The sequence below is a fragment of the Anneissia japonica genome, unplaced genomic scaffold (assembly GCF_011630105.1).
Source record: "Anneissia japonica isolate Jap-2015-1 unplaced genomic scaffold, ASM1163010v1 scaffold284860_len1800451_cov186, whole genome shotgun sequence".
NCBI classification, from domain to species: Eukaryota; Metazoa; Echinodermata; class Crinoidea; order Comatulida; family Comatulidae; genus Anneissia; species Anneissia japonica.
Genome location: NW_022706010.1, coordinates 873,871 through 900,312, shown reverse-complemented (window position 1 = coordinate 900,312; position 26,442 = coordinate 873,871). Strand labels below are relative to the sequence as shown.

At 35.0% G+C, this 26,442-nt stretch overlaps 3 protein-coding genes across 4 annotated transcripts in view; 2 read left to right on the top strand and 1 right to left on the bottom strand.

Annotated features, from left to right (window-relative positions):
• Positions 1-520: 520 nt before the first annotated feature.
• On the bottom strand, positions 521-5,560 carry LOC117105996 (isopentenyl-diphosphate Delta-isomerase 1-like). Its single transcript, XM_033247300.1, has 5 exons — positions 5,383-5,560; positions 4,666-4,817; positions 4,039-4,131; positions 3,661-3,791; positions 521-2,469 (listed from the first exon to the last, which is right to left on the bottom strand). The coding sequence occupies exons 1-5, from the start codon at positions 5,466-5,468 to the stop codon at positions 2,152-2,154; spliced, it is 780 nt and encodes a 259-aa protein (XP_033103191.1). The 5' UTR covers positions 5,469-5,560; the 3' UTR covers positions 521-2,151.
• A 27-nt stretch (positions 5,561-5,587) lies between these two features.
• LOC117105995 (ATP-dependent RNA helicase DHX8-like) lies at positions 5,588-22,848 on the top strand. Of its 2 annotated transcripts, none has more exons than XM_033247298.1 (20): positions 5,588-5,723; positions 6,829-7,006; positions 8,025-8,272; positions 8,852-8,937; positions 9,194-9,620; positions 10,349-10,663; positions 11,815-12,000; positions 12,243-12,390; positions 12,964-13,142; positions 13,591-13,785; positions 14,242-14,514; positions 14,970-15,093; positions 16,222-16,403; positions 16,759-16,899; positions 17,036-17,329; positions 18,401-18,529; positions 19,063-19,259; positions 19,776-19,866; positions 20,465-20,553; positions 21,013-21,235. In XM_033247298.1, the coding sequence occupies exons 2-20, from the start codon at positions 6,913-6,915 to the stop codon at positions 21,233-21,235; spliced, it is 3,621 nt and encodes a 1,206-aa protein (XP_033103189.1). In that variant the 5' UTR covers positions 5,588-5,723; positions 6,829-6,912. The 2 variants fall into 2 exon arrangements, with proteins under 2 accessions (XP_033103189.1, XP_033103190.1); XM_033247299.1 differs by having other exon boundaries at positions 5,595-5,723; positions 6,776-7,006; positions 21,013-22,848.
• A 2,443-nt stretch (positions 22,849-25,291) lies between these two features.
• LOC117106028 (hypoxanthine-guanine phosphoribosyltransferase-like) overlaps positions 25,292-26,442 on the top strand; it is a 10,463-nt gene continuing 9,312 nt past the window's right edge. Inside the window, exon 1 of the mRNA XM_033247358.1 lies at positions 25,292-25,483. Coding sequence (XP_033103249.1) covers positions 25,460-25,483 — 24 coding nt within the window. The 5' untranslated portion in view covers positions 25,292-25,459. The remainder of the gene's footprint in view (positions 25,484-26,442) is intronic.

The window sequence follows — 26,442 nt, the reverse complement described above, 5'->3', positions numbered from 1 at the left end:
CTTGATAAGGAAACCTTAGCAGGTTTATAAATAATAATAATCTGTTTTTGTATAGCGCAAATTACAATTAATTCTCAGTGCTTATACTGTACATTGTTTTTTCGTGGAAAAAATGAACGATCTATTGTTCTTGTAATTAATTCTGTTCTTGTAATTAATTATATTGTTCTAGTAATTACTAAGTTCTTGTAATTAAATTAATATACTGTCGTTAGGTGTAGCCTAAGTTTTTTAAAATAGTTTTTGATCTTGGTTTAGCTTCTTAACTGTTTTGTGGTAGAATCGCAAGATTTGATGGCAACACCAGAATACATTTCCTTTAAGTTTTTTTTAGTTGATGGATTAGGAGGGGTGATTAGGGATCAAACAGGTAGAAATGAGGGAAAAAAGTTTGGCAAAGACCAGTATTTTGCATGGCAAAATAGTAGAGTATATGTTTTATTTTTTGTCTTGGCATTATTTTGTTTCTTTGGCTATCGTGTGGTAAAACTGCAAGATTTCTTATGGCAACACTAAAATATATTTCATTTACGTCTTTCAGTGGAGGATAAGGAGGGGTGTTTAGGGATGCAAAACAGGTAAACTAGGACAGAAACATTTTGTGATGATCAGTATCTTGCCTAGCTGGTATGTAAATATCATTTTAAAGCATGTTTAATAAAACAGTAGGGTCTGTTATTTCTTTTTTTATTTATCTATTTATTTTACCAGGATGCCACAATTTGGAAACATTGTACCAGTTTTGTGGTTCTGGGTACAACAACCTTGAAACTGCAAATATTTAAATAATTTTTATAGTTTTATATATTAATTCAAATATGACATTGCTGTGGCATACTATAAGTAGGCAAATTTTGTGCTTTCAAAACTATATATACCTTATACCCGTGTTTAGTTTAAATGGTTATATAAAATGTAAAGTAGTATTGTAAATAGTAATGTATATTATATGCACATTCCATATATTGCATTTTTATAAGTATAGTATTGTGATATGCAATTTGTTTGCAGCTGATTTGACTAGCTACAGAGCCGCCAAGAAGTGGAAGGAATATATCATGCAAAACCTTTTACGCCTTGGCAGCCGTCAATCTACGTTCACCTTGATTTGTATCTGTTTTATCATATAATTCTTTTTTATTTTCTATTATGATGTGTTTTGTTTTTATAAATGAACAAAGTATTAACAAATAATTGGTGGAGACACAGTGATCAATAAAATGTTACAAATTTAGCTCAATATAATTAATTAGCCCAAGGTGGATTTGTAAAAATCATCAATAGCTTTATAGCGAGATACATTGTTGTATTCAATACCACAATTAATAAGAAACTGAGAGTATAAATCTGTTTATTGTAAAATTGTATGTGATATGGTAGCTAAGATAAGTTAACTTCAAAGATGGGTCTGTTGAGTAATGCATAGCTTTTTAGCGAGATATGGGGTAAAATTATATGCGATATTATGGTTGATAAATTAACTTAGATGAGTTTTGTAAATCATGAATAGCTTCGTAGTGAGATATGTTGCAAAATTGCTTGCGGAAAATTGGTTCTTAAATTAACTTAGAAGATGGGTCTGTTGAATCATGCTTAGCTTTGTAGTGAGTTATGTTGTAAAATTGTATGTGGTATCATGGTTGGAAAAATAAAATTAAGAAAATGGGTCTGTCATATGATCAAAAATTGTGTGTGGGATACATAATATTGTATGCGATATACAGTACTGCATGTTTATGAACAATCTGTTATTCAATACAAATAATTTGGTACACAACAAGGTACAATCGACTAAACTGTAAATTGGTACCTACTTGCTTATATGAAGTGACAATGACAATAAATGTCAAAATGATGCAAAAACTGGTACAGTATTGTCTTGTATTGTGTTTGTGGAGGTGAATTACAGATATTACAGAAAAAATAAGATGGCTGTTAATTTTTGAAAAAAGACATATTGTTGGATTGAAATATTGAAATGAATGTGTTATAATGAAAGATCTGGATTAATAGTAGAAAGTACCGACCAAGAATAAATAAGATTTATGTAACTGAAAATATAAACATAATCATATATTTTAAATACTATGTTGTGCATAGTCAAAGAAAACTGTCACATAGTTCATTGACCTTTTTCAGTTCAATTACATTTTAAAGTCGTAAGATTGTGCGATGATTATAGAGAGACTTTAAGTTGTCAAGATTTTTCCACCAGTCAAATAAATGCGACTTTGCAATTAACTGTAACCAAGGTGATATTTTTGTGCTAGTTTTATCAGCATTCGCCAAAAATTCTTTCATTTGCTCTGGAGTAACGTATTTGTAGTTCTGTACTTCATTTGGTTCTGGTTGGAGGCTAACTTCTCTTTGAGTAAACAGGATGTAGTCGATCTCATGTTCACCCCAGGTCTCATTATAGGGGGCACTGTAATGGACTCTTGTAATAAAGTGAATATCCTCTAATGGCACCTGTACAAAAATAATAAATTCCAATCTGGTTATGAAGTAGTATTAATATTTATATTAACATTGTTAAGTTCATATACAGCACTAGGGGCGGATCCAGAAATGTCCGAAAGTAACACCACCATAGGGGGTCTGGGAATATTCCCCCGCGAAAATTTTCTAGATGCCCAAAAATAACCTGTGAGGCGTTTTGGGGGATCAAGTTTTTCTTTTTCATTCTTTCTTTTTTTTAAATTTTGTTTTTAAATTTCCAAAAGGGAGGGCCCCTCCCACCCAAAATTCGCCCCTGAGCACACTAGCAAAATGTTGGCACTTCATTGATATTGTCTTCAGTTAGGTATATAAGTGAAAATCTGTTTTGAATACTCTAAACACCATGTACAACAGTTTCTAATGCTGTCCTTCATCAATGATCAGTTTAGGTCAGACTTGTGCATATGTAGGCCTCAACTCCATGGCAAAACAACATAACTTGAAAGAAATTTTCACTTAAGAAAAATAAGAGTTAATGTTTGCATATTTGCAACTTGGTAATACATTGTCGTACAGTTTTCAAATTTTGCAGGATTGTATAATTATCAATAGACATTGCGATTATATGTAAAGTTTTAATTACAACCGTTTGTTGATTGCAAAGTTATTAGCGAAATTCACAGATACGTTGTTTTGCCTCGGAAACATGTCAAGCTCGGTGTTGTTGCAAATGCAACATATTTTTGGAATTTATCATGTTTGGGGCAATCATATGCATTATTTAGCTTGTTCATATGTAGCTGTTAAGATTATTGATATGGAAACACCGATAACCAGTTGATTTCGCCTTGCCAAACTCCATCAGCTCAAAACAATTTTTGAATACCATGCCAAGGCAAAACAATGTATCTTCATCGTAGATACATTTTTTTTCCCCGTAATCTTGTAGTTACCTTGTTTTACCACGGAAAATCACTTTATGTGGTGCTATCTCCGAAACAATTCATTGTTGAGACTTGAAATTCAGACGTGTTTAATATACTCCCAAATGATATTATCTCAAAATCGACAAAAATGTCAGTTACGTTGTTTTGCCTCAGGACGGCTGTGCTATTTTCCACATAATTTTTTAAGTGAACGGGGTGCTTTTGGTATCAGGACATCCATCCTTGTAGGTAATGGTTATGGAATTCCACTCAATTCCACTCCACTTCCACTTACCTGTACTTTTTCAATTCCAAGTTCATGTTTCAGCTTACGCTGAGCTGCCCTTTTGACCCCAATAGCTCCCTCTACCTCTAGTTCCTCAGGTTTACTCAGTGGGTGACTGCAGCATGTGTTAGCCCAGAAACCTGCACATATAATAATATTCATTATTATAATACAGTAATAATAATTACCATAATATAACAATAGCTATAATACTTAACCTGGTATTCATTATCACTCTACACATTAACAAAATCCACCATAATTCAAAATATTTTATAACTCACATTTAATTAAAACCAATTGAAATAGTTTCCAATAATAATTGACTTGCTTATACTGTATAAGATAACTTGTACAATTGGTTTTACTAGAATAACTATGATTTACCTGGGAATGTTATCTTTGCATCTGACCTTTGTTGAATTAACAACTCTCCTGATTGGTTAAAAAGAAACACACTAAATGCCCTGTGAAGAGGACCTGAAATACATACAGAAATACTTTTAATTTCAGACAAATAAAATTATTTATATATCTCTTGATTTTTTTTAAATGTTTGCAATATCATATGGTTCCACTAAAGATTTAGTGAAGTTTGGTGATGGCAGTGGTACTAAATTAATATATGTTTTGGGGCTGTAAAGGTGACATACTGTAATTAAACATTACAATCATCTACAATCTCTTTACATACAAAGGTTTTAATACCACATAATTATAGTCTTTACTTATGAAGGATTCTGTTTCGTAATATTATTAACTATCTGCTGTTAAATTACTCTTTGGTAATTTAATTTTTCTAAAAAAATTACTAAGACTCAAGTGTTTATTACAGAAAATGAAGGTTGATAGAATTTGCCTGCAAGATATGGCGAGGTTGTTCTATAAGGAAAGGGATTGTAAAAATAGAGTAATGTATGCTATTTACTAATCTCTAAAAGACAATGGAAAGAGGTTTGTTGTTTGTATTACCATGTGGTCATATATATCCCATACTCATATTATTCTACTTACATTTATTATTGCCCTTGTCAATTAAGTGACACTGTTTCTTAGAACCTGAACCAATGATGTTGTCATCATTATCTACCAAAATACATGGTTCCTGAAGGTAAGATTCTTGTATCCTGTTAATTTCTGTCATCGACCTAAAATTAGCATAGGCTCTAGAATAGAAATAATATGGACAGTAAATTTCAGTTTATATTTAATAAAATTCCACCTTCTTCTGAAGACCTGGTTAAATGAGTTTAAAACATCATGAATATAGCAAATTAGCAGAAATTGGAGATTTTTGCATGTTCATGATAAAGTGGGAGATTGCCCCAATTTCCGGGGACACTTCCACACAACTCACAGACGACTTGAGACCCCAGAATCTATGAAGAAAATAAATAGAAAACAAAATTGGATAAAAACATTTCCTTTTGAATGATATTATATCTGTTTTCATGACAAGAATTATCAATACCAATCAATACTGTAAAATAAGTTTGCGTGGGAAATATAGTCCCACCTTCTACAAAGTGGGCCCGACTGTCTTGATCATCCTGGACCAAATCGTCAGCACCAGTTGGGTCCAATCAACCAAAAATTGGCCCAATGGTTCCGACTGAACCTTCCGTCCCATGGGCATGATCGTCTGTCACCCGATGCTAGCCTATGTTATGGTGGGCTAGCCAAGACAGCGACGAACTTCGGATTGATGTTAAACCAGCTATATTTGCTTACCTATTCGATGTAAAGTAGGTTTTTGAAAATATAAAATTTAAATTGTTTCGAGCAGATCGTAGTAAAGTAGAACAAGGCCTCAACATTACTTCAAAAGTTAAATTCTAATTCTAATGATGTGGGGATGGTAAGTAGTCATCATCAGTCATCATGCATCGTGCACCTTGATGGCAATTGATTACCGCCCTCTATAGTAGTTGGTAGCACACACTGGAGCACTAAAGTGCAAACGTTACAGAAACGATAAAAGCGTGAATGTTGTGATGGAATCGGTTTTGTGTTATTAAAGGAATTTGTAGACTTAGCCTAATAGGTGTATATCGTTTTTATTTGTTGTTATAGTAAGTATATATATTATGCTTAGTTTTCTCTGGCACTTACTTTACTTTTTGTTTGACTTTATATAGCTAGGCTAGGCCCAGGTCAGTGTCTTTACTTTACTAAAAGTCATCCGCTAGGCATAGCCATGATACTATGATAGGCCTAGCCTAGGCCTACCCAGGGCCAAGCTTGTAGGCTAGCCTACCCTAGCCTGCTTAGGGGGTGTTCGGCTGGGGCCTGCTACCTTTCTAGCTGTAGGCTTAGGTAGGCCTAGCCGAATTATCTGCTGCAGCCATAAGGACCAGGACGGTGATGTAGTGATGTTTCGTTCATCAGATCTAAATAGTGACAAAATGGAAAGAAATTCTAGGCGAATCCGAGTCGTTTCGGCCCTGAGTCGATTCAGCTGGGTCGTTGCCGCCCCTTTTTGGGCCGAAACAACCCGGGTTAGAAGGCCGAAATGACCAGGGTTAGAAGGCCGAAACGACCCGGGTCAGAAGTGATCACACCCTATTGTTTCTAAGCATTTCGATTGCAATTAACGGCCGCAGTATGAAGCGCCAAGTACGCACTGTGATTAATTTGGGTTCTATATTTTTAAAAAGCTTTTTTTTGTGTGTTTTAGTATGATTTACTCTGTCTTCTTTTACGATCCTTGACTATACATAATACTTTTTCTTTTTTTGTATTTTCAGTATGATTATTATTTATGTTTTACGATTGTTATTGTTTCAGAAATTTTAATTAGTTTGAATATAATTTTACAGTATGTTTATTCAAAAACAATGTTCTTTTTTCTTGCAGTTCCCAGTAGTGAAAAGTCAAGTGTACAAGACAGTACAATTATATTATTAATTTCTAAATGATCTGATAATGTTGTATATACTGGTATACTGCTTAGCCACCTTGTTCTATTAAAGTATTATTCGCAGCCGCACCTTCGGTACTCCATACAAAAATACCAACTCAGGGCCGAATCGACTCAGGGCTGAAACGACCCTACACCGGCCTAGGCCTATTCATCATAATTCTCTAAATTGTAAACTCACACCTGAATGCAATTTTCTTATAGAATAAGTGATTGTAGCATCCCATCTGTTTAATCAAACCTCATTGTGTTGTCAGCATGTACTAAGCATCAAACAAGTCAACAGAAGTCATCATCGGCCAGTGAATCTTGGTTGTAGGCTGTTACACATAGAAATAAGAATGGATGAACTCCGCAAGCTTGAGCACTTGTCGCTGGTATCAAAAGTCTGCACTGAAATAGAGAATCATCTTGGTGTTAATGACAAAGATCTTGGTAGGAAATTTCATCACTTTTCTATAAATTCAGTAGGTTAATGATCTGGGGCGGATTTCTATAAGCGGACTTTAGACAGTCTTAACAGTTAGCCGGCTATAATTGTGGCATCACTGCTGGTCTATGATAATTGACTATTGCTATACCGCGGTCTAACCAGTTAGCCGTCTTAGATTTTAAAGCCTACTCGGAAGAGGCTTAAAACGGTCTTAAATCATTTTCATCATGGCGTTCTGCTGATTAATTCAACAGTGCAATGGCAAGACCTAGGCCTAGATCGTCAAAGTCGGAGAATCGAACGACGAATACTCCGCACATTTCTCAGCGTCTGTAAAAATAAGTCTGCAGCGTTTATTTACGTTCATTTCGATACATTTCGAGCACGCATGACATCCCCCTTAATCTCACGTTACCAGGGAGTGCTTGTTTTCAGCAGCACACACTGCTCAATACTCAAAGCGGTCTTAGGGAAGACTGTTTTATAGCAATGGTCTCTAAGAGATGACTTTAGTAAGACCGTCTAAGTGATAAAGCTGGCTTTATTCGAGGAGTTAAGACTACCAGTTAAGACTGTTTTATAGCAATCCACCCCTGTATTTATAATAGTCTGATTTCATTCATGTCAAACCTATTTTTATGTCCACTGTATCATGTCTCTTCGTATGTTGTTAAGTTTTATATTTAATTTATTCAATTTAACTTTTTTTTATTGCTGGAAATGCCATCAGGGACCAATAGCCACATAACATAAATACAAGACAAAACAAATTGGATACTGTATTATTTTCATCGTTTTTACCAATTTAAAAAAAAAAATTGTTTTGCTGTACAACTGACTTTTTTTTCTAAGACACAAAAAGAGTGTTTGACAAAGAAATCGGGAACGGTTAATGAGATACAAACTTTTGAATAAGTTTGTAATTTAGAAATGTATGAAAGAGAAATAATTGGTGTTTACTTGTGAGGCATGCATGTACTGTGTAATGTTTAAATACTATAATATTATTTTTCCTTACAGCTGAGTTCCTGATTGATCTTGCTGAAAAGAATGACACAGTGCAATCATTCCAAGGAGCCCTCGAGGAGAATGGAGTTGAGGTGCAAGAATCCTTTGTCAGAAACCTTCTCCGTTTGATACAACACATGAAACCAAAATCTGTACCAAGTACTTCATCTACCGTTCAGGTGGTAAAGGAGAAAACAAAGTTAGACAAAAAGAAGGAGGCTTTTCCTGGCCTCTGTCTTCCAGACGAGGAGAAAAAGCCTGTAAGTTGTGTCATAGTGTAGTGTCTTAAAATGTTGAATATCACAGAAATAATACTAATATTTTCGAAGGCTCAACTAATGTTTAATATTAATAGTATTAAATTAAAGGTTATACAAGTGTCTTGAAACTCATAATTTAAAAGAACATATTGAAATCATGTGTTGCTTACATTATGCATTTAATGAACTATTGAATGTCATCATGTATTTAGCTATGTAGAGCTTAAACTTAACATAGTTTTATTATGTTATTAATTAATATACACTACTAATATGTTCATATTTTTCAAATCTTTATAAAGCTAAATGTTTGTTATTAATATTTTAATAATATATATTTTAATTTTTATGTTTCCATAAGGATCAATAAATCCAAGTCTGAATCTGAAGAAGTTATTGTAGTTTAAATCTGAATATAGTAGAAAAGACCTTGCAAAATTAATTAACTTGTATGATGATATTATTAATTATTTTGCCAATAATCTAACTAATCTATAAAGATAAAATAATTTTGAGTTGTATATTATACAAATGTATTTTAAAAGAAGTGTACTTTAGAATTATTTATTAATCTCATAGGTTATTCAAGCCAAAGATGTTGATGTTGCAAATTCCTTAATGAGTGAACTTGAGGCATTGATTCCAAAAGGGATTGTACCTAATGAGTAAGTGTTTTTCTTCAGAAGCAATGATTTATATATAATTTAAAAGCAGATTTTTTTAACTATTAACATAAGGGTTCTTCATTATTTGTAAGCCCATATTTTTGGCACAGAGTTTAACAAGTGTTTTATTTTCTGAGAACAGTTAATCAAGTACATCATAGAAGAATTAGTAGTGAAAATTTGTTAGTATTTTTTTTAATAATTTCCATAAGCCAACATTGTTACTATTATTATGTTGAATTATTTGTCTTATTAGAAAAGTATCAAGTAAAAGAGATAAAAGAAGTAGAAGTAAGAGTAAAGAAAAAGAAAAGGATAAACATAAAAACAAGGGGAAACGAGAGAAAAAAAGCAGGAGAAGGTCTCGTTCCTCAAGTAGGGAGAGACGAAGAGAGCGAAGTCGCAGCAAAGAGAGGAGGAGAAGGAGTAGAAGCCGAGATAGGAGTAGAAGCCGCGAGAGGACGAGGGATTATGATAACTCACGCAGGCACAAAGACAGGGATTCTAGCAGAGGGGGTGGTAGCAAAAAGTATGATGACCGGTTTGTGAGTAAGCCACCACCTATGGACCCAGAAGTTGGAGAAGTGTATAATGGTAAAGTGACCAGTGTTATGGTGTATGGATGCTTTGTACAACTTGAAGGATTAAGGAGAAGATGCGAAGGACTTGTGCATATATCAGAGGTATTATAATGTTTGAACTTTATTCAAAAATTACATAATGAATATTCCGTATTTGGGTATATTTATACTGCATGAAAAACTCACATACAAAACAGTCTATTGCAGCATGTGCTGAATTATAAAAATAGAAAATTGGCAATTAAAAATTTATAAATTATTAAAAAACAGTGCAATTGAAGCATTAAATATTAAAAATTTCATTGGAAACATTAAAAATGAACAGACGATGTCAAAAATTGCAAAGATAAAAGTTACATAAAAAAGTATCCAAGTGAAATTTAATATTTGTATCAGTATCTATATTATTAATTGTGCTTATATTATATCAAAGCCTAAAGTCACAGTAATGTAACCCAGTGTGTCAGATAACGTTGGGTATTAATTCAGAACAGAACATGGGAAACTCTAACAACATACAGTAGATCTTCAAAGTCTCCAGCTCATGAAGTGAATATGATGCCATATTTCAGCTTATTTGGGGGAAAAATAATGAATTTTACGGACATTTTCACTGTCACTTGCCGTTTACTGGAGCAAATTGGTGTATTTCCGCATTCCATTTGTAGTTTTTATATGGAACGCCAAAAGAGCAACATGCAACATTAATTTCTGCAGTTTGTATACAATTTTTTTTTTGTACTTATTCTGTACGTCTTGTGACTAGTAATGTTGCAACTGAAGCTATTAAAAGTATGAAATAAAAATAATGTTCATCCCTTTACTCTTAGTTACGAAGGGAGGGTCGAGTGTCAGATGTCAGTGAAGTTGTTGCCAAAGGTCAGATAGTAAAGGTGAAGATCATTAGCATATCAGGGACTAAAATCAGTCTTTCTATGAAAGATGTGAACCAGGAGACTGGTGAAGATCTGAACCCTAGAGGGCGCCGTAATGCTCTAGAAGATACCTCCAGGTCAGAGGAGTCATTAAGAAATCCTGATCGGCCATCCAACATGCCACTCTTGCACGTACCCGAGATAGAAGATGATGGCATACGGAAGCGAGTGCAACGTATGACATCACCAGAAAAGTGGGAGTTGCAACAGGTATGGTTGATTACTTATTGATTTCCACTAAATTTCTACTAATTGATTTGCTTTTTGCTCACAAATCATTTAACCTGATAATACATAAATATATATATATGTACACTTATGTACATGGATATGAACATGTGGCAAAGACAAGCCAAACCAGTCACTCGTCGCAAATCGTGTTTCAGAGAAAATGGCCAAAACATGCTGGAATGTCAAATTTAAAGAGTCTATTTTATTGCACTAAACTAAGCTTTATCTATACATCATGCTATGCTGTTATTTTCCCCATTTTCGAGGTTAAAACAACAATTTTTAAGGATTTGATGATAGTTTCTGCATGAGAAATGTACGAAATCATAAACTTTAAAGGCTGATTTCTCATATATTGTTCTTTAAACAGCTGTATGTTAAAACGCTCGTAACTTCATAAGGAAATTTCGGATTTGAAAGATTTTTTTACCATTGTATAGCTCCTATTTTACTCTTTAACTCTGTATTAATAACTCAAAATTGGTTTTTGCGTCGAGTGACTGGTTTGGCTTGTCTTTGCCACATATGTATGTACCTGTACATAGATATACAGTTGAGCTGTTGGCCAAGAGGTAGTCTTTCTGCTTCTTGTGCTGAAGACTCGGGTTCTGTTCACTAGGCTCCTGAATAACCTTCATATTGAGAGATAAGGAACATGTTTTTATTTGTATATGTCCATTCAGTTAAGTCAGGTGGCTTAACATGTTGATTGAGGACAAATAACATATTATTATATTATTATATTATATTAGGTATCATTACATAAATTGTGTTTAGTTGAAAGTGCTTTAATTATGTTCTCAAACATGCTGTCACAAGTAATAACAATATATTTGCCCTGAATTTTTATACAAAATATGACGTGCAATGAAGAAAAATGGAATTTCAGTATAAAAAGGAACAAAAGAAGATATAGTGAGCTCCATTGGATTGCATTGCTTGCTACTAAAATGAAATTCATGATGAAAAATTGAATGTATCGTCATTGTCAGTGCAACACATGTGAAGTCAACAGTACAAGCTACTAAATGTTTGTGTAGAAACAGTAGCAAAAATACACAATTTTTCGGAATAAACAAAGAATATATTTGTTTGGAAATTATATGTTTGTTCTCTTACACTTTTTGTAGATGAGATCGGCCAAGTGTATTCTGATAACGGAGCTTCCAAACTATGATGAGGAGACAGGCATCCTTACTAAAGATGGAGATGAGTCCGACGAAGATGTTGAGATCGAATTGGTGGAGGAAGAACCACCATTTCTACGGGGACATGGTCGCCAAAGCATGGAACTCAGTCCTGTCAGGATTGTGAAGGTAATAAAAAAATAATAATTAACGAAATGAAAATAAAAGACACATTAGAGAAACAGAAAAATAACTAAATTTATAAAATTGATCTAAGGACATTTTAAAGACATTGAAAAATTATTGAAAAAAGAAAAAAATTAATTAAATAATAATTAAAACTAACATAATAACTGAAACAAAAGAAATAAAAGAAAACAAAATTAAATAAATGACCTGTTGAAATTGTAAAACTTTTGTGTTAATTGCAGAATCCAGATGGAACCCTGTCTAAGGCTGCTATGATGCAGAGTGCACTGTCGAAAGAAAGGCGAGAAGTGAAGATTGCCCAGGAAAGGGCGGAGGCGGAAAACTTACCAACAGGCATGAACAAGAACTGGGTGGATCCTATGCCAAATAGTAAGTTACTTTTCACTTTTCATAATTGTATTTTTACGAAGTAGAAATAGTAGTAAATGAAGTAACTGCATTAAAATAAATAATTTTTTTATTTTTGTAATAAAATAAATTAAATAAATTAATTGTTTTTGAAATTTGAATGTGGAAATTTTTGCCTGGCACATTACCCCAGTGCAACACCAACTGACATGGAGAAATGGTTACATACATTTATATTTAACCTGCCTAACATTGATATTTAACCTGTCACTGTGGAAAATCAGAAGTGCTGTGCCAGTAACGACATTGTAACAGTTGCATTGTCACTTATCCTGCCTAATTTTCGTGCAAGCGTTACTCAAGGAGCCGAACAGACTCCAGTTGAAACCCAACGCTGGCTAGGTTTGAACTGGGATCTTCAGTACAAGAAAGAGAAACATTACCTCTCCACCAGACTCTCAGCATAACACACATACACTAAGTTATATGGTCTATTTCAAAATTTCTAACCCCAGAGACACTTGTATGGCCTGCTTTCCACAAATCCAGTTTATCTGAGGATGGTGAGTTTAATCTGGTGTATTTTCCATCCAGGTGAACGAGCATTGGCTGTGAACGTGAGGAACATGGTGATGCCAGCGCCAGAGATGCCAGAGTGGAAGAAGGTTGCGTTTGGTGGCACAAACGCCTCTTATGGAAGGAAGACAAAGATGTCGATTATTGAACAGCGTCAGAGTCTGCCAATATACAAGCTGAAGGATCAGTTGGTCCATGTAAGTTGACATTTTTTTAAATATTTCATAATAATTTGTTTGCATCAGTTTTTTTTTGTTTTGTTTTTTTTATTTCTGTAAATCAAGTGCTGTAAAATATTGTTAATTATATCTGGTTTCTATAAAAATTTCAGTCAAATTTTTCACGTGTTCAAATGACCAGTGCCTAAAGAAATTATATGTTTTAAGGGAAATCGCATGCATAGTGCCTAGTTTTTTTTTCAAATGATTGTTGTACCATGAATAAACCATAACAAATGTGCACTAAGTGTCACTAAGTATGCATAAATCCTTACACATCAACGTAGGCGTAGAGTAATGCCTAGCAGAAGCAGTCTTTGTTTCAGATGACCACCAAGTTACAGCTCTGCTCTAAAAATTGATAAAATTATTAATTAAATTTATATTCCAAATCCAATATTATAAGTGCTTTATTCTTCTTTTGTAGGCTGTAGAAAGCAATCAAATTCTAGTAGTAATTGGAGAAACTGGCTCAGGTAAAACAACACAGATGACTCAGTACCTAGCTGAGGCAGGCTATGTAACTACAGGGAAGATTGGTTGTACCCAGCCTCGTAGGGTAGCTGCTATGTCTATTGCTAAGAGAGTGTCAGAGGAATTTGGTTGTCGTTTGGGACAAGAAGTAAGTTTCATTATCATCATCAAATCAGGTCAGGCACATAGAAACAAATATAGTTTATATATTATCTGTGTTTTATGGAGTTTTATTGTCTAATACTAACCCGGATAAACCGATATAAGCTCTCTACTCACTCACAGTAAAAGGAAATTTTTAGGCTTGTTACGTAATGTTGATGTGTCATATACGCCTGGGATAGACGATTCCATTAGTTTTGCTGGTAAGTTTCATTAGGACTATGGCTTATATCGGTTCATCCAGGTAAGTATCTTACTCATAGACCAACAACATCACTTTTTATTTGTGTGATTTTGGATGGGTTACACTTTTTGTCTGTTTGTACCAAAAGATTTCAGACAATACTATATTCTCTATGGTTTATATATCTTGACCTTCGAGAACTACAAGATTGCTTATTGCTCTTGTTGGGATACTGATCATTTCCAAATTTTTATGTAGGTTGGTTACACGATCCGTTTTGAAGATTGCACCTCCCCAGAAACCAAGATCAAGTACATGACAGAGGGAATGTTGCTCCGAGAATGCCTCATTGATGCGGATCTCTCCCAGTATTCTATCATCATGTTGGATGAGGCCCATGAACGGACCATTCATACGGACGTTCTTTTTGGTCTCTTGAAGAAAGCCATTAAGAAACGTCCTGACATGAAACTCATTGTAACCTCTGCCACATTGGACGCTGTAAAATTTTCGCAATATTTCTTCGAAGCCGTAAGTTCTGGTTAATTTTATTTAGCTTGAAACTCAGGGTTTTTCAGAATGGACCTTCCAGCTCAGCTCCTCCTCTTTGATATTTTTGCTAAGGTCCAACAAAAACTTTAAAAATTGCCTTTTTGAACATCATAAGTACTTTTTGCCTGCCTTTGTTAAAAAATATACTTTTCTAAAAATAAGAAATAAAAGTAAATAAAATTAAAATTATAAAAAAATTAAAATTAATTAAAGCATTAAAATATGTTCAAATGTGCATTACAATGAAATGGACAAGAATACAGATTATAGCTGACCCTAGATTTTTGGTTGTCTGGCTGGGCAACCCAAACTTTTTCAGTCTTATATGTTTTGTTTTAAGGATATTTTATCCCAATCTGTGAGTGACAGTCAAGAAAGTGTGCTGTTGATTTGGTGAATAAATTAAAATAAATTTCCTTTCTGTTTATTTTCAGCCAATTTTTACAATTCCTGGTCGTGCATTCCCTGTTGAGACACTTTACACAAAGGAAGCGGAGACCGATTACCTCGATGCTTCTCTTATCACTGTTATGCAGATCCATCTAACAGAACCACCAGGTGAGATTGTTGTCAATTCTCCTCTACCTGTCTATGTTCTCTGCTTCTTTGCAAAGAATACACCTGCAAACAATATATAAGCATGACAATGGTGATACTCTACTTGTTATTTGAGGCATGCCATCCCAAAACCAGCATAATCTTGCTATATTTTAAGCTGAGTAATTAGCATAAGAATGTAGCAGTTTTTTATACTTTCTATAGAGAAGCCATAATACTTTTACTCAACTGTGGCAATATTAAGTCGATTCCAGTAAGTTTTAAAGCTTATAATGTAGGGAATAAGAAAATATTAAAAAGTAAATTTTTATTTTTTGGTCACTGATGCTGGTTTTGGGATGGCAAGCCTCATTTGTATTGCAGTGAGCTCCATCTGTCTGTCTGTGTGTTTGTACTTCTGGGAGCGTAACACAAAAACTACTGAACCGTTTAACCTCAAACTTTCACACCTTGACAATATTACATGTATCTCGGTCATCCTCGAATTTGGTGCCCATCAGAAGTAACATGTAGGTTTTAGAACGTTATTTATTTATATAGTTTTAGGTCGCAACTGACAGTGTCAAATTGTGCGGATTGTTGTGGACTAGGCCCAGCAAAAAGCAGCCCGGAAGGCATGTAAGCCCGACTGATAAGCTTGCTTCTTGAAGCCTGTGTTGTTTGGTAGATGGATTGGAGAAGTAACTGCAGATTTTAGAATGTCTTTAATCAGCTGTCCCAATTTTCCCAAAAAAAGTGTGAAAAATAATATAAATTTGAAAAAAAGTATTCCAGATGCACAAAAAATTAAAAAAATACATAAACGGGGGGAGATTTGAACCCCATACGTTCAATTAACTTTACACATAATATGTGCATCTTCCCCACTTGGTTACATTTCACCAGGTATGTATATATCTGGTAATAATAAATCCCTATAGTACAACAACAACTAGCGGATCAAGCGCATCAACTATATACAAAGAAACAGAGTGAGGGTTTTTAATCTCAGATTATTTTGTTTGGTTTTTGTATTCTTTTTTCTCTTGCACTTAGGATTTGGTTTTCAGAACATAGAGTGGATCTCCATTATTTATGTGCATTACAGTTGTATTACCTACCATTTTGTTATTTTACCATATTTTCTAGGTGACATTCTTCTGTTCTTGACTGGTCAAGAGGAGATTGACACTGCTTGTGAGATTCTATTTGAGAGGATGAAATCAATGGGGTCAGAGGTCCCTGAACTGATAATTCTGCCTGTGTACTCATCTCTTCCCAGTGAAATGCAAACAAGGATATTTGACCCAGCTCCTCCTGGGAGTAGGAAGGTAAGGCGGGAATAGCACATTTAGTACTAGGTGCCTGCCCTCTATAGTCTGAAACTTCATATTTACTTGTCATTATTAGTATATTGTACAAACCAAATTAATTTACTTTATTATTATTGTTGTTATTACTTGTGTAAAATTATGTAAAAGCGGAGCTAATGAAATTGTTGATAGGCTGATCTGATTTGCAGCAATGGTTATCTAATAGTATTCTTATACAAATATGAAAGCATTTTTTATGTACTCTTAATTTAGGGCTGCAGCATTTATTCAAATAGAAATATCTCTGGACAAACATTTGGGCTTGAGTAACTAGGATATTTTTTAAGATTGTAACTTGTTTGAATACATACAGGTTGTCATAGCAACCAACATTGCAGAGACATCGTTAACAATTGATGGGATCTACTATGTGGTTGACCCAGGGTTTGTCAAACAGAAAGTTTACAATTCCAAAACTGGAATGGACCAGCTCGTTGTCACACCTATTTCCCAGGTAAGGCCTATCGTCTTTTGGTATTTGTTGTTTTTTTTTAATATTGTCCTTTTTTTGTGGTTATCATCATTATTAATTTGCTTCTGTATTTAAATACTTTAAAATTAGGGCACTCAATTTATATATTGTTTAACAGGCACAAGCTAAGCAGCGTGCAGGTCGTGCTGGCCGCACTGGTCCAGGAAAGTGCTACAGGTTGTATACAGAACGAGCATATCGGGATGAGATGCTAACGACTGCCGTGCCCGAGATCCAGCGTACCAATCTAGTAAGTACGCTGCTTTCTCTCAAGGCCATGGGCATCAACGATCTTCTGTCATTTGATTTTATGGATCCACCCCCTATGGAGACACTCATCACAGCCATGGAACAGCTTCACTCTCTGAGTGCCCTTGATGATGAGGGTCTACTTACTAGGCTTGGAAGGAGGGTAAGCTTCAGTAGTGCCTGAGTAGTACTCAGTTCTTTCTCATCTAATTCTAACATAAAGTGAATAATCACTTATAGGTTGGAATAGCCTATGTAATGTTTTATAAAGTCTCATTATAGGTGGAGATGTTTGCAATCATAAAAAAAAGTCTTGAAATGCACTGTGTGTGTAACAAATATATCTATGATTGATTGATTGATTGATTAATTGATTGATTTATTGATTGGTAAACTAAAATATATTTATATGGAACCTACTTATTAAAAATAATTGCACCACAGTGGAATTTACATAATAAATTGTAATTGAAATTTTTTTCAATGTTCATATCGATTTGTAAGAACTTGTCAAAAAGATTGTTTTTGATTTTAAAAACAATATAAATAAATATATAAAGTAAGCTCTTGGATTATTTGTTATGAAAGTTCAAGAAATAAATAATGTAGAGATTTCCCTCACTTGAATTTCAACATCATGAAAATATAACATATGGTATTATTTTCAGGTCTAGAAAAAATATTTTTGTGCCTCTGACCATGAAAATTATCTTGATCAAATGACTCCAGCACCAATTGCTATCTTTACAAAATAGAGTACCACAGTCGTGTCGTCACAACACCAGGTAGCGCCCTCTGTTGCCTACCAGACGTTGGTTACCGTTCATTACGCCTGAATGACTTCATAGGCTTTCTGGAATAGGCATTTTAAAATCTAATATTTTATCATCAAAATGTACTAAAAACACAAAAGCTCGCATTATATTATTTATCGAACACACAAAGAAAAACTAAGATACAACATCTTCATAATTACTTTAGAAATTTGGATCAATGGTTTGTCAGTGGAGAAAATGGCGTCCGGTTGAACGCGTTTTGCAATGATAGCAACAGAGTAGTATCACATAGTATTGTGACCTAACACTGTAGTACTCTATTATAGCTAAACATTGGTACATTTAAATTGTGAAACAAAAAAAAATATAAAATTTTTGTTTTCTAAAATGCTTCTGACCGCCGGTCGTGTGGTCACGCATCATTTCCAGCCCTGATTATGTTTTTTTTTTTTTGTTAGATGGCAGAATTTCCACTGGAGCCGATGTTGTCAAAGGTTTTAATCATGTCTGTACACTTAGGATGCAGTGATGAGATTCTTACTATAGTGTCAATGCTCTCTGTTCAAAATGTTTTTTATAGACCAAAGGTAAGCAACATTTGTAGCCATCGTTTAGAACATAAAGCACTATCAATCAGTCAATCAATAACCCATTTCAAGTCCGTAATTAATCCATGCTAGCATGGGTTAGACTGTTCACCATGATAGCTTTTCTCCAGTCATTTCTATTCTGTGCAGTTGCACAGCTTATCCTTAGCTTATGGAGATCACTAGCCACAACTTAATTAAATTATTATTAAATAATTATTATTAAATAATTACCTTCAAAATATGTTAATGCGTGATTGTAAAGACTTATTGTTTCTATCCAGGTATCCTGGAGTAGAACATTAATAGAATGTGTTGGAAATGATGTTGCTTCCATTAGATTTGTTTACATTTACTTAGCAGCGGGGGAGTTTATTTGAGAGAGGTGTTTATTCCAAAATAAGCTCTAGAAAGGGGCATTTATTCAAAGCGGGGAGTTTATTTAAATAAATATGATATGTGTGTATGTATGTTTTTGCCAAGAAAAAAATTGAATATGACTTTTAATGATGTTAATTGATTTGAATTGGTAGGACAAGCAAGCCATAGCAGACCAGCGCAAGGCCAAGTTCCACCAACAAGAAGGCGACCACCTTACACTCTTAGCTGTTTACAATTCCTGGAAAAACAACAAGTTTTCAAATCCATGGTGCTTTGAGAATTTTGTGCAAGCAAGGACACTGAGACGGTCTCAAGATGTCCGCAAACAGTTACTGGGCATTATGGACAGGTAGATGTTTGATGATGATCACAGTAACAATTGTGATTGCTGCGTTTTTATTATTATATCACATTGTTGTTGTTTTAATGTGATTGGAATGATCATAAACATTATATAAGTCCAATCGCATTGTCCATAGTAGTAACATTATTCAGAGGGATCAAGGTGATCATTGTCATCATTTCCATGTGAACAGAATTATATTGATGATCATGTTAGACATGATCACAGTGTTTGTAATAGTCACAGTGATTGATAAGTCAAATTGATCATGTTAGCTAGGATCACAGCGTGTGTGGTAATCACATAGTTAAAAGGATTTAAGGTGATCATGGTGGTCATTTCAATGTGGACAGAATGATCACAATGATCATGTTAGACATGATCACAATGTTTATAATAATCACAATGATTGACGGGGATCACGTTGGCTATGATCATAGTGTACATGATATTCATGTTGTTGAAAGGGGTCAGGTAGATTGTGCTGAATTATCACATTTTATATTTGTGTTACCTATATAGGCACAAGCTAGATGTTGTTTCCTGTGGAAAGACAACGGCCAAAGTCCAGAAAGCTCTTCTCAGTGGGTTCTTCAGCAATGCTGCTAAAAAGGTAACCAGAATAAGCTATGTAACTGACCCCCACAGCTAACACACCTTGAGACACACATTCTATATAAGAACATAATGTTGTAATTTTATATATTATGTTATAGTATATTATACATGGATTTTTTTTTTTTTCACTTAATGTTGCAGTTTTTTACTTTATTTGATGCATTTTGAGAATCTTCAGTAGTGTTTTACTTTTTGTTATTCTTGGAGAGCATTTGTATTGTATTTTAATTTCTCAAAAAATAAAGTAAAATAGAATAAAAATGTTAGCTTTTGATGTTAACACCTCCATCTATTGAGTATGATGAACTAGCTGGTATATTTATTTTTTGGTTTATTTCATTTCACCCCAACAGAGTAAACACCAATAAGAGGGAGCATACAGTAGATACAATATAAAATCACTATGAAAATGATATAAATCACTATAAAAACATTACAAAATATTGAAAACAGTACAAAAAACATTCATTATTAAAAAAAATATACAATAATTACTATATATACACAAGGAGTATTATAATTAAAATTCATGTAATTAAAATACGTTTCCATGGCCAAGTGTTAATTAAAATGGTTATTTTTCCTCTTAACAGGATCCTCAGGAAGGCTATCGTACGCTTTGTGACCAGCAGGTGGTGTACATCCATCCAGCAAGTGCATTGTTCAACAGGCAGCCAGACTGGTAAGTATTATTGAGCTGGTGGCACACCGTGTCAAGTCAGTCATTGGCTCATGAATCCATCTCTACTTTTTCGCAATTGCTTTATGAAGCGACTTAGTTGATTTTCAATGGTGGTCTGAGCAGGTCGCTGATGACGATTCTCTGGTCACGTTGTTCTCCACGAAATTGATTAGATGACTGTCGATTGACGTAGTGTGAGCCTAATTTAAATAATCGTTGCTGCTTTTTTTGCATAAGCTGCGATTCAGGGGCCAGATTTATTGAACGTTCTTAGCAGAGAAATCAGCTTAAATTTGTCTTAAATCCATTATTTTGCAAGTTAGATTTAACAATTATACCTAGCAAAAGTATACTTTAAGAACAGGCATCCCCACTGGTGCCATCATTAGTCTTTGTAGACACAACCAATAAGACTGTAGATAATAACATTTACAGTACATAATTTTTAATTTTTTGTAGGGTGATATACCATGAGCTGGTGTTGACAACTAAGGAGTACATGAGAGAGGTGACAACCATTGACCCTAAGTGGCTAGTGGAGTTTGCGCCGGCATTCTACAAATTTTCAGACCCAACTAAACTTAGCAAACAGAAGAAACAGCAGCGTCTTGAACCACTCTACAATAAATATGAAGAACCTAACTCGTGGCGAATATCTAGACATAGAATCAGACGGAATTAAATTGCTGGAGCCTGAACTCGTGGAAAACCTTCATACACGAAATCAGATGGAATTTGGTGTATTCTTATTTCAAAGTTTAAGAGAGAAGCATATCACAGTTAGTTAAAACTAGTGGTAGCAAAGAGTATAAATAGAACAAGAGAGCCAACTACCTCATTGAAAACGTAAGAATGCCAGTGTAGGACAGCCGCTGCTAATGGATTACCCAGTATTGCACCGTGAATGGTCTGTTTGTCTATTTATCCGTTTTGTACATGATAAAAAAATTTTTGTGTATGGCGGTAGATTTCTTTACTTTTTTATCTTATACCATCGAGTGGGCGCACTTCATGTGAACTCATACACGGTGGGCTCACTCCATAATGAAGGTGGCAACTTCCATCATAACTAGTGGGGTGACGTATTTACAAACTCTCTTGTTCTATTTAGGCTCTTAGGTGTTAGCCAGTGTGTGAGCTAAACCAATGAGATGTTAAGGTTCTTGGTTCTATTCCATCAAGCTGCTCTCCCTGTGAAGTACATTCTCTTTCAAAAGAGACATTTAAAATGTTGGTCTATTATACAAGTTAGACAATTTTCTTACTCGAATGGGAACTTTCGTGCTCAACAGAAAATCTGTTAAGTACTTTTTGTATTCGGTTGGTTAAATAACACTAACTTTTCTTTGAGTTTGTACTTAACGTGGCTAACATACTCAACAAATAAGTCCGAATCGAATGCGCTATTGTGTATGTTAAACAATGCATACACACTTTAGTATATAGGAGGAATAGTGTCCCTGTGCATTGCCCTCCCACCACCAGCGGTGGCAATGTACTCTGGCTGCTGTAGGTTGTCACAGCCTCAGTCAAAATTTACTAGTTATTTAATTAGGACAATTAAGTACTCAGGCCTGTAACCAGGATTACTTGTGTAGATTTCATGTGAGATCCAGAGGATGCTTAGGCAACCTGGGGGAGCCTAAGAGAATCGCTTTTCTGAGGGGTGATTTTTATTTCATGGTTTTGATGGACAGGGAGGATTGATTTGGTTTATAACGTGTAATTTTGCTTGAAAAGAGGTTTTGGCCAAACCATAAGGAACAACCCTAGTTATTGGCCAGTTAATATAATGGATTTGAAATCATTTTCTGATGTATCTTATTGTAAATGATATGATATGTTCTATATTGATTATAGATAGAAGGTTCATATTTATGAGGCCAGCTGAGATTAGGCCTAGTTTTTTTTATTACCAGCATTTCACAAAACATTAATATATAAGGAAGTGTGTTGGAAGCAATGTTTAGGTGGGTATGGGTGTAATTGGCATTTAAACACTGATTTATTTATTAATTGTTTGATTTATTTTATTCAGAATATCAGTAAATACAAAAATTGAGGTACAGTGTTGAAGAGACACTAGATAGGTACCAGATAGCAAGTTTACTTGCTTTGTCTGTTGAAATTGAAAATAATATTTTGGTATTAAGTACTCACGATAATCAATCAATTTATTTGGAAGCACCTTTGATACAGTGACACACATACTGTATGAAAAGTCGATCCATCAGTGTATAAAATTGTTGCAAAATCGATTTTTTAAATAAAAGCAGTTCTGAAAGCACGAGCAGATTTGGATTTTATTTTGTTGTATTTTAACTTGTCATACTACTTCATCCTGATTGTTTTGCTTCCTTTCTTGGAGGTGTAAATTTTTGTTCACTCTACCTCTCTAAACACTCTAATATTTCACTACCAAAACCTGTTAAAATGGGGTGGGGGGGTTCAGGGCGGAATAAAGATTGGGCCAAGTAACTGATTTCTGTTGCATAAGGCCTACAGTACAAACATACATTCACAACGACCTGTTAACTTAGCTGTGCCCACCATATTATTTATAATCAGTGTTTGACATTTTGTATATGGTTGATAGTAGGCAATTTTTATACAAAAATTGTATATGGTTGATAGTATGTGCAATCCTGAAATTACTGTATAGGCCTATTAAATTCTAATACAATATTTTCCGAATACAGTAATATGATTAAGCAAGCAGTGACGAAATAGGATTCATAGTTTATGGCTATTGAAAAACTGCAAATCTTGAAATACCAGTAAAAAATAATAGAAATGCTGAATTGAATTGAATGAATTAAATGAATGCCAGAGTATTGAACATCTTGAATAATTTGTTAAAGACACAGTGCATACATAATTTATCCGTTTAACCTGTCATATTCTTGACTACAAGGGTAACATAATGTAATTCAACATGAATAACAATTATGTATGCATTTAACATTAATGGGATCACAGCAACATTAAGGAACGCTCAGAACTGCTGAACAAATCGATGAACTCAATTCAGTAACATGAGAGATAAATGGTCTATAAAATAATCTCAGTTTATTAACATGAGCAATAATTATATCTAATTTAACAAATCGCAATGTTTATAACCACAAATATTTATCTGTTGATACATCCAAAAAGCTTGTTCACTCAGTTTTGTCTTCACGTCTTCACTATTGTAATGCACTTCTCCATGACTTGCCATCTTCATGACAAACATCTTAAAGATCTTTGATCTTTAGTTTATTCAATATGTCACCTACTAGGGGTAATGTTTTGATTGGTCAAACACTTTTGGTACTTGTGCATATAAGCTTGCAAATATGGATAATTTTTCATTTCTGATGATGACATAATTAGCGGATCCGGGATTTTTAAAACGAGGCACCCGTTTTGTCAGTTTCATGGAAGCGGCATATTTAAATATTTGTGTTCAGCTTTGCTGCGTTAAGCCGGTTTTCCACTAGGCGAATTTATTCGCTCGAATCGAAAGCGTTGGTTTATGCGCATGCGCATGCGCGTTCACATTCCTATCATAGTTTTTGCGAAGCGAAAAAATGCTCAACCAATCAGAGCTCAGGAAGCGAACCGACGCTTTGATTCGCGCGAATAAATTCGCCTAGTGGAAAACCATCTTTAAGCCTGTTTTCAACTTGGCGAATTTATCCGCGCGAATCGAAAGCGTCGGTTCATGCGCATGTGTATTCACATTCCAAATCGGAGCTTTTGCGAAGCAAAAAAATGCGCAACCAATCACAGCTCAGGAAGCGAACCGACGCTTAGATTCGCACGAATAAATTTGCCTAATGGAAAACCGGCTTTCCCGACCGGCTTAAAGCTTGTTTTCCACTAGGCAAATTTATTCGCGCGAATCAAAGCGTCGGTTCGCTTCCTGAGCTCTGATTGGTTGCGCTTTTTTTCGTTTCGCAAAAACTCCGATAAGAATTGTGAACGCGCATGCGCATGAACCGACGCTTTCGATATGCGATTCGCACGAATAAATTCGCCTAGTGGAAAACTGGCTTTAAGCTGGTTTTCCACTAGGCGAATTTATTCGCGCGAATCAAAGCGTCGGTTCGCTTCCCGAGTTCTGATTGGTTGCGCATTTTTTTAGTAGCAAAAACTCCGATAGAAACCATGGGATGCGCATGTGCATGAGCCGCCGCTTTCCATTCGCGCGAATAAATTCGCCAAGTGGAAAACAGGCTTTACGAAACATTGAAACATTGTAACAGTGGAAAAACATGGGGGAATTCGCCAAGTGGAAAACAGGCTTTACGAAACATTGTAACAGTGGAAAAACATGGGGGACGTTGCCGTTCCCCCTCCGTGCGACACCCCCTCCCATCCGCCCCTAGTTTCGGACAGACTAGACTATACTGCAGACGACTTGTAATTTAGTTTTACTAATTCAGTATGCTGCAATAATTTTACGTCTTTTCATCGATTGTATTTGGATTTTAAATAAAATATAATGTCGAGCTTATAAAATTCCCCCTCCTTGTGATATCCCTCCCATCCGCCCAGGTTTCGGAATTGTATAAACTATATTGGCGATTGTAATTCAGTTTTTAACTACAAAACAGTATGCTACAATTTTACGTCTTTTCATCAATTTGTTTTTTAATAAATTAATATACTGTCGAGCTTATAATATAAATTCAATGAAGTGTAGCGAAAATACCAGACCTGACCTGACCCAGTTGTTAAGAACAAAAGCGTGATGAAGTCAGGCTGTATATCCAGGCGCGCCATAGTAAACACGCGCGAAATCTGGCTTCGACCATTAATTATTTACTCGAGATTTTTGTACAAAATTATATTATCAGGCCCAGTATTCATTGTTATAATATAATATAACAAGGATATCTCCTTAATAATAATCACCATTATGACAGAAACAGGATACATTGAGGTATGTGGGGATGTGTATTTCTGTTTAGTTAGGGCTAGGCCTAAGGCTAGCCTAGGCCTAGGCCTAGGTCACAGTGTCCTAGGCCTAGGCCTAGTGATCGTGAAAGGTACCGGTATCTATAGGCCATGCCTAGGTAGGCTAAGACTATAAATTTAACTTGACAAACCTGTATCTAAGCAAACCCTAGGGCCGAGGCTATTTTTATTTTTCATTTGTAAGGAATTTAACTGACAGACGCCTGCGACATGAACACCATTTGAAAATAAATAAATTGTAGTTTAAGATATTAACAAACCTGTATCCATCCAAGCAAGTCCTAGCTAGGCCTACCTAGGGCCGAGGCAATTTTTTTTCCATTTGTGAGGAATTTAACTGACTGACGACTGCGACATGAACACCATCTGAAAATAATAATAAATTGTAGTTTAAGATAATATTTCAGTGCCTAGGTAGGCAAGGCCTATGTATGGTGTTATTAGTTTATTGTAGGTCGAGACCTATGGATATGCAGTGCAGGTGTTATTTAGCCGGTACGGTAGTACTGTTCACAAATCATTTTCGTGATTAGTAGCAGGGTTGCCAGATAGTCGACAGGCTTCACGGCCAAACACACGCCATCTCACAGCCAAATTCGGCCGAACTTTTTTTCGATATCGGCCAAAATTCGGTCAGATTTTAGTCCGATTAGAAGACAACAGTGGGTACATTCATTTGAAATGCTACAAAAATTATACGAAAATCAGCGGTCATTCGTTTGAAATTCAAGAAATTCAAATGATATACACAGAACAATGTTAAAAATAAATAGCCTATGTTCTTTAGTTGCTGGCATGCAGGCCAGTTCAGGGGAATATCCAAAGATGTCCGAAAGAGGGAGGGCCGGGGCCGAAAAATGGGGAGAAAGAAAAGGGGGGGGGGTGCGAAAGTGGGTCCGATCGAGATAACACCATCTTAGAGGG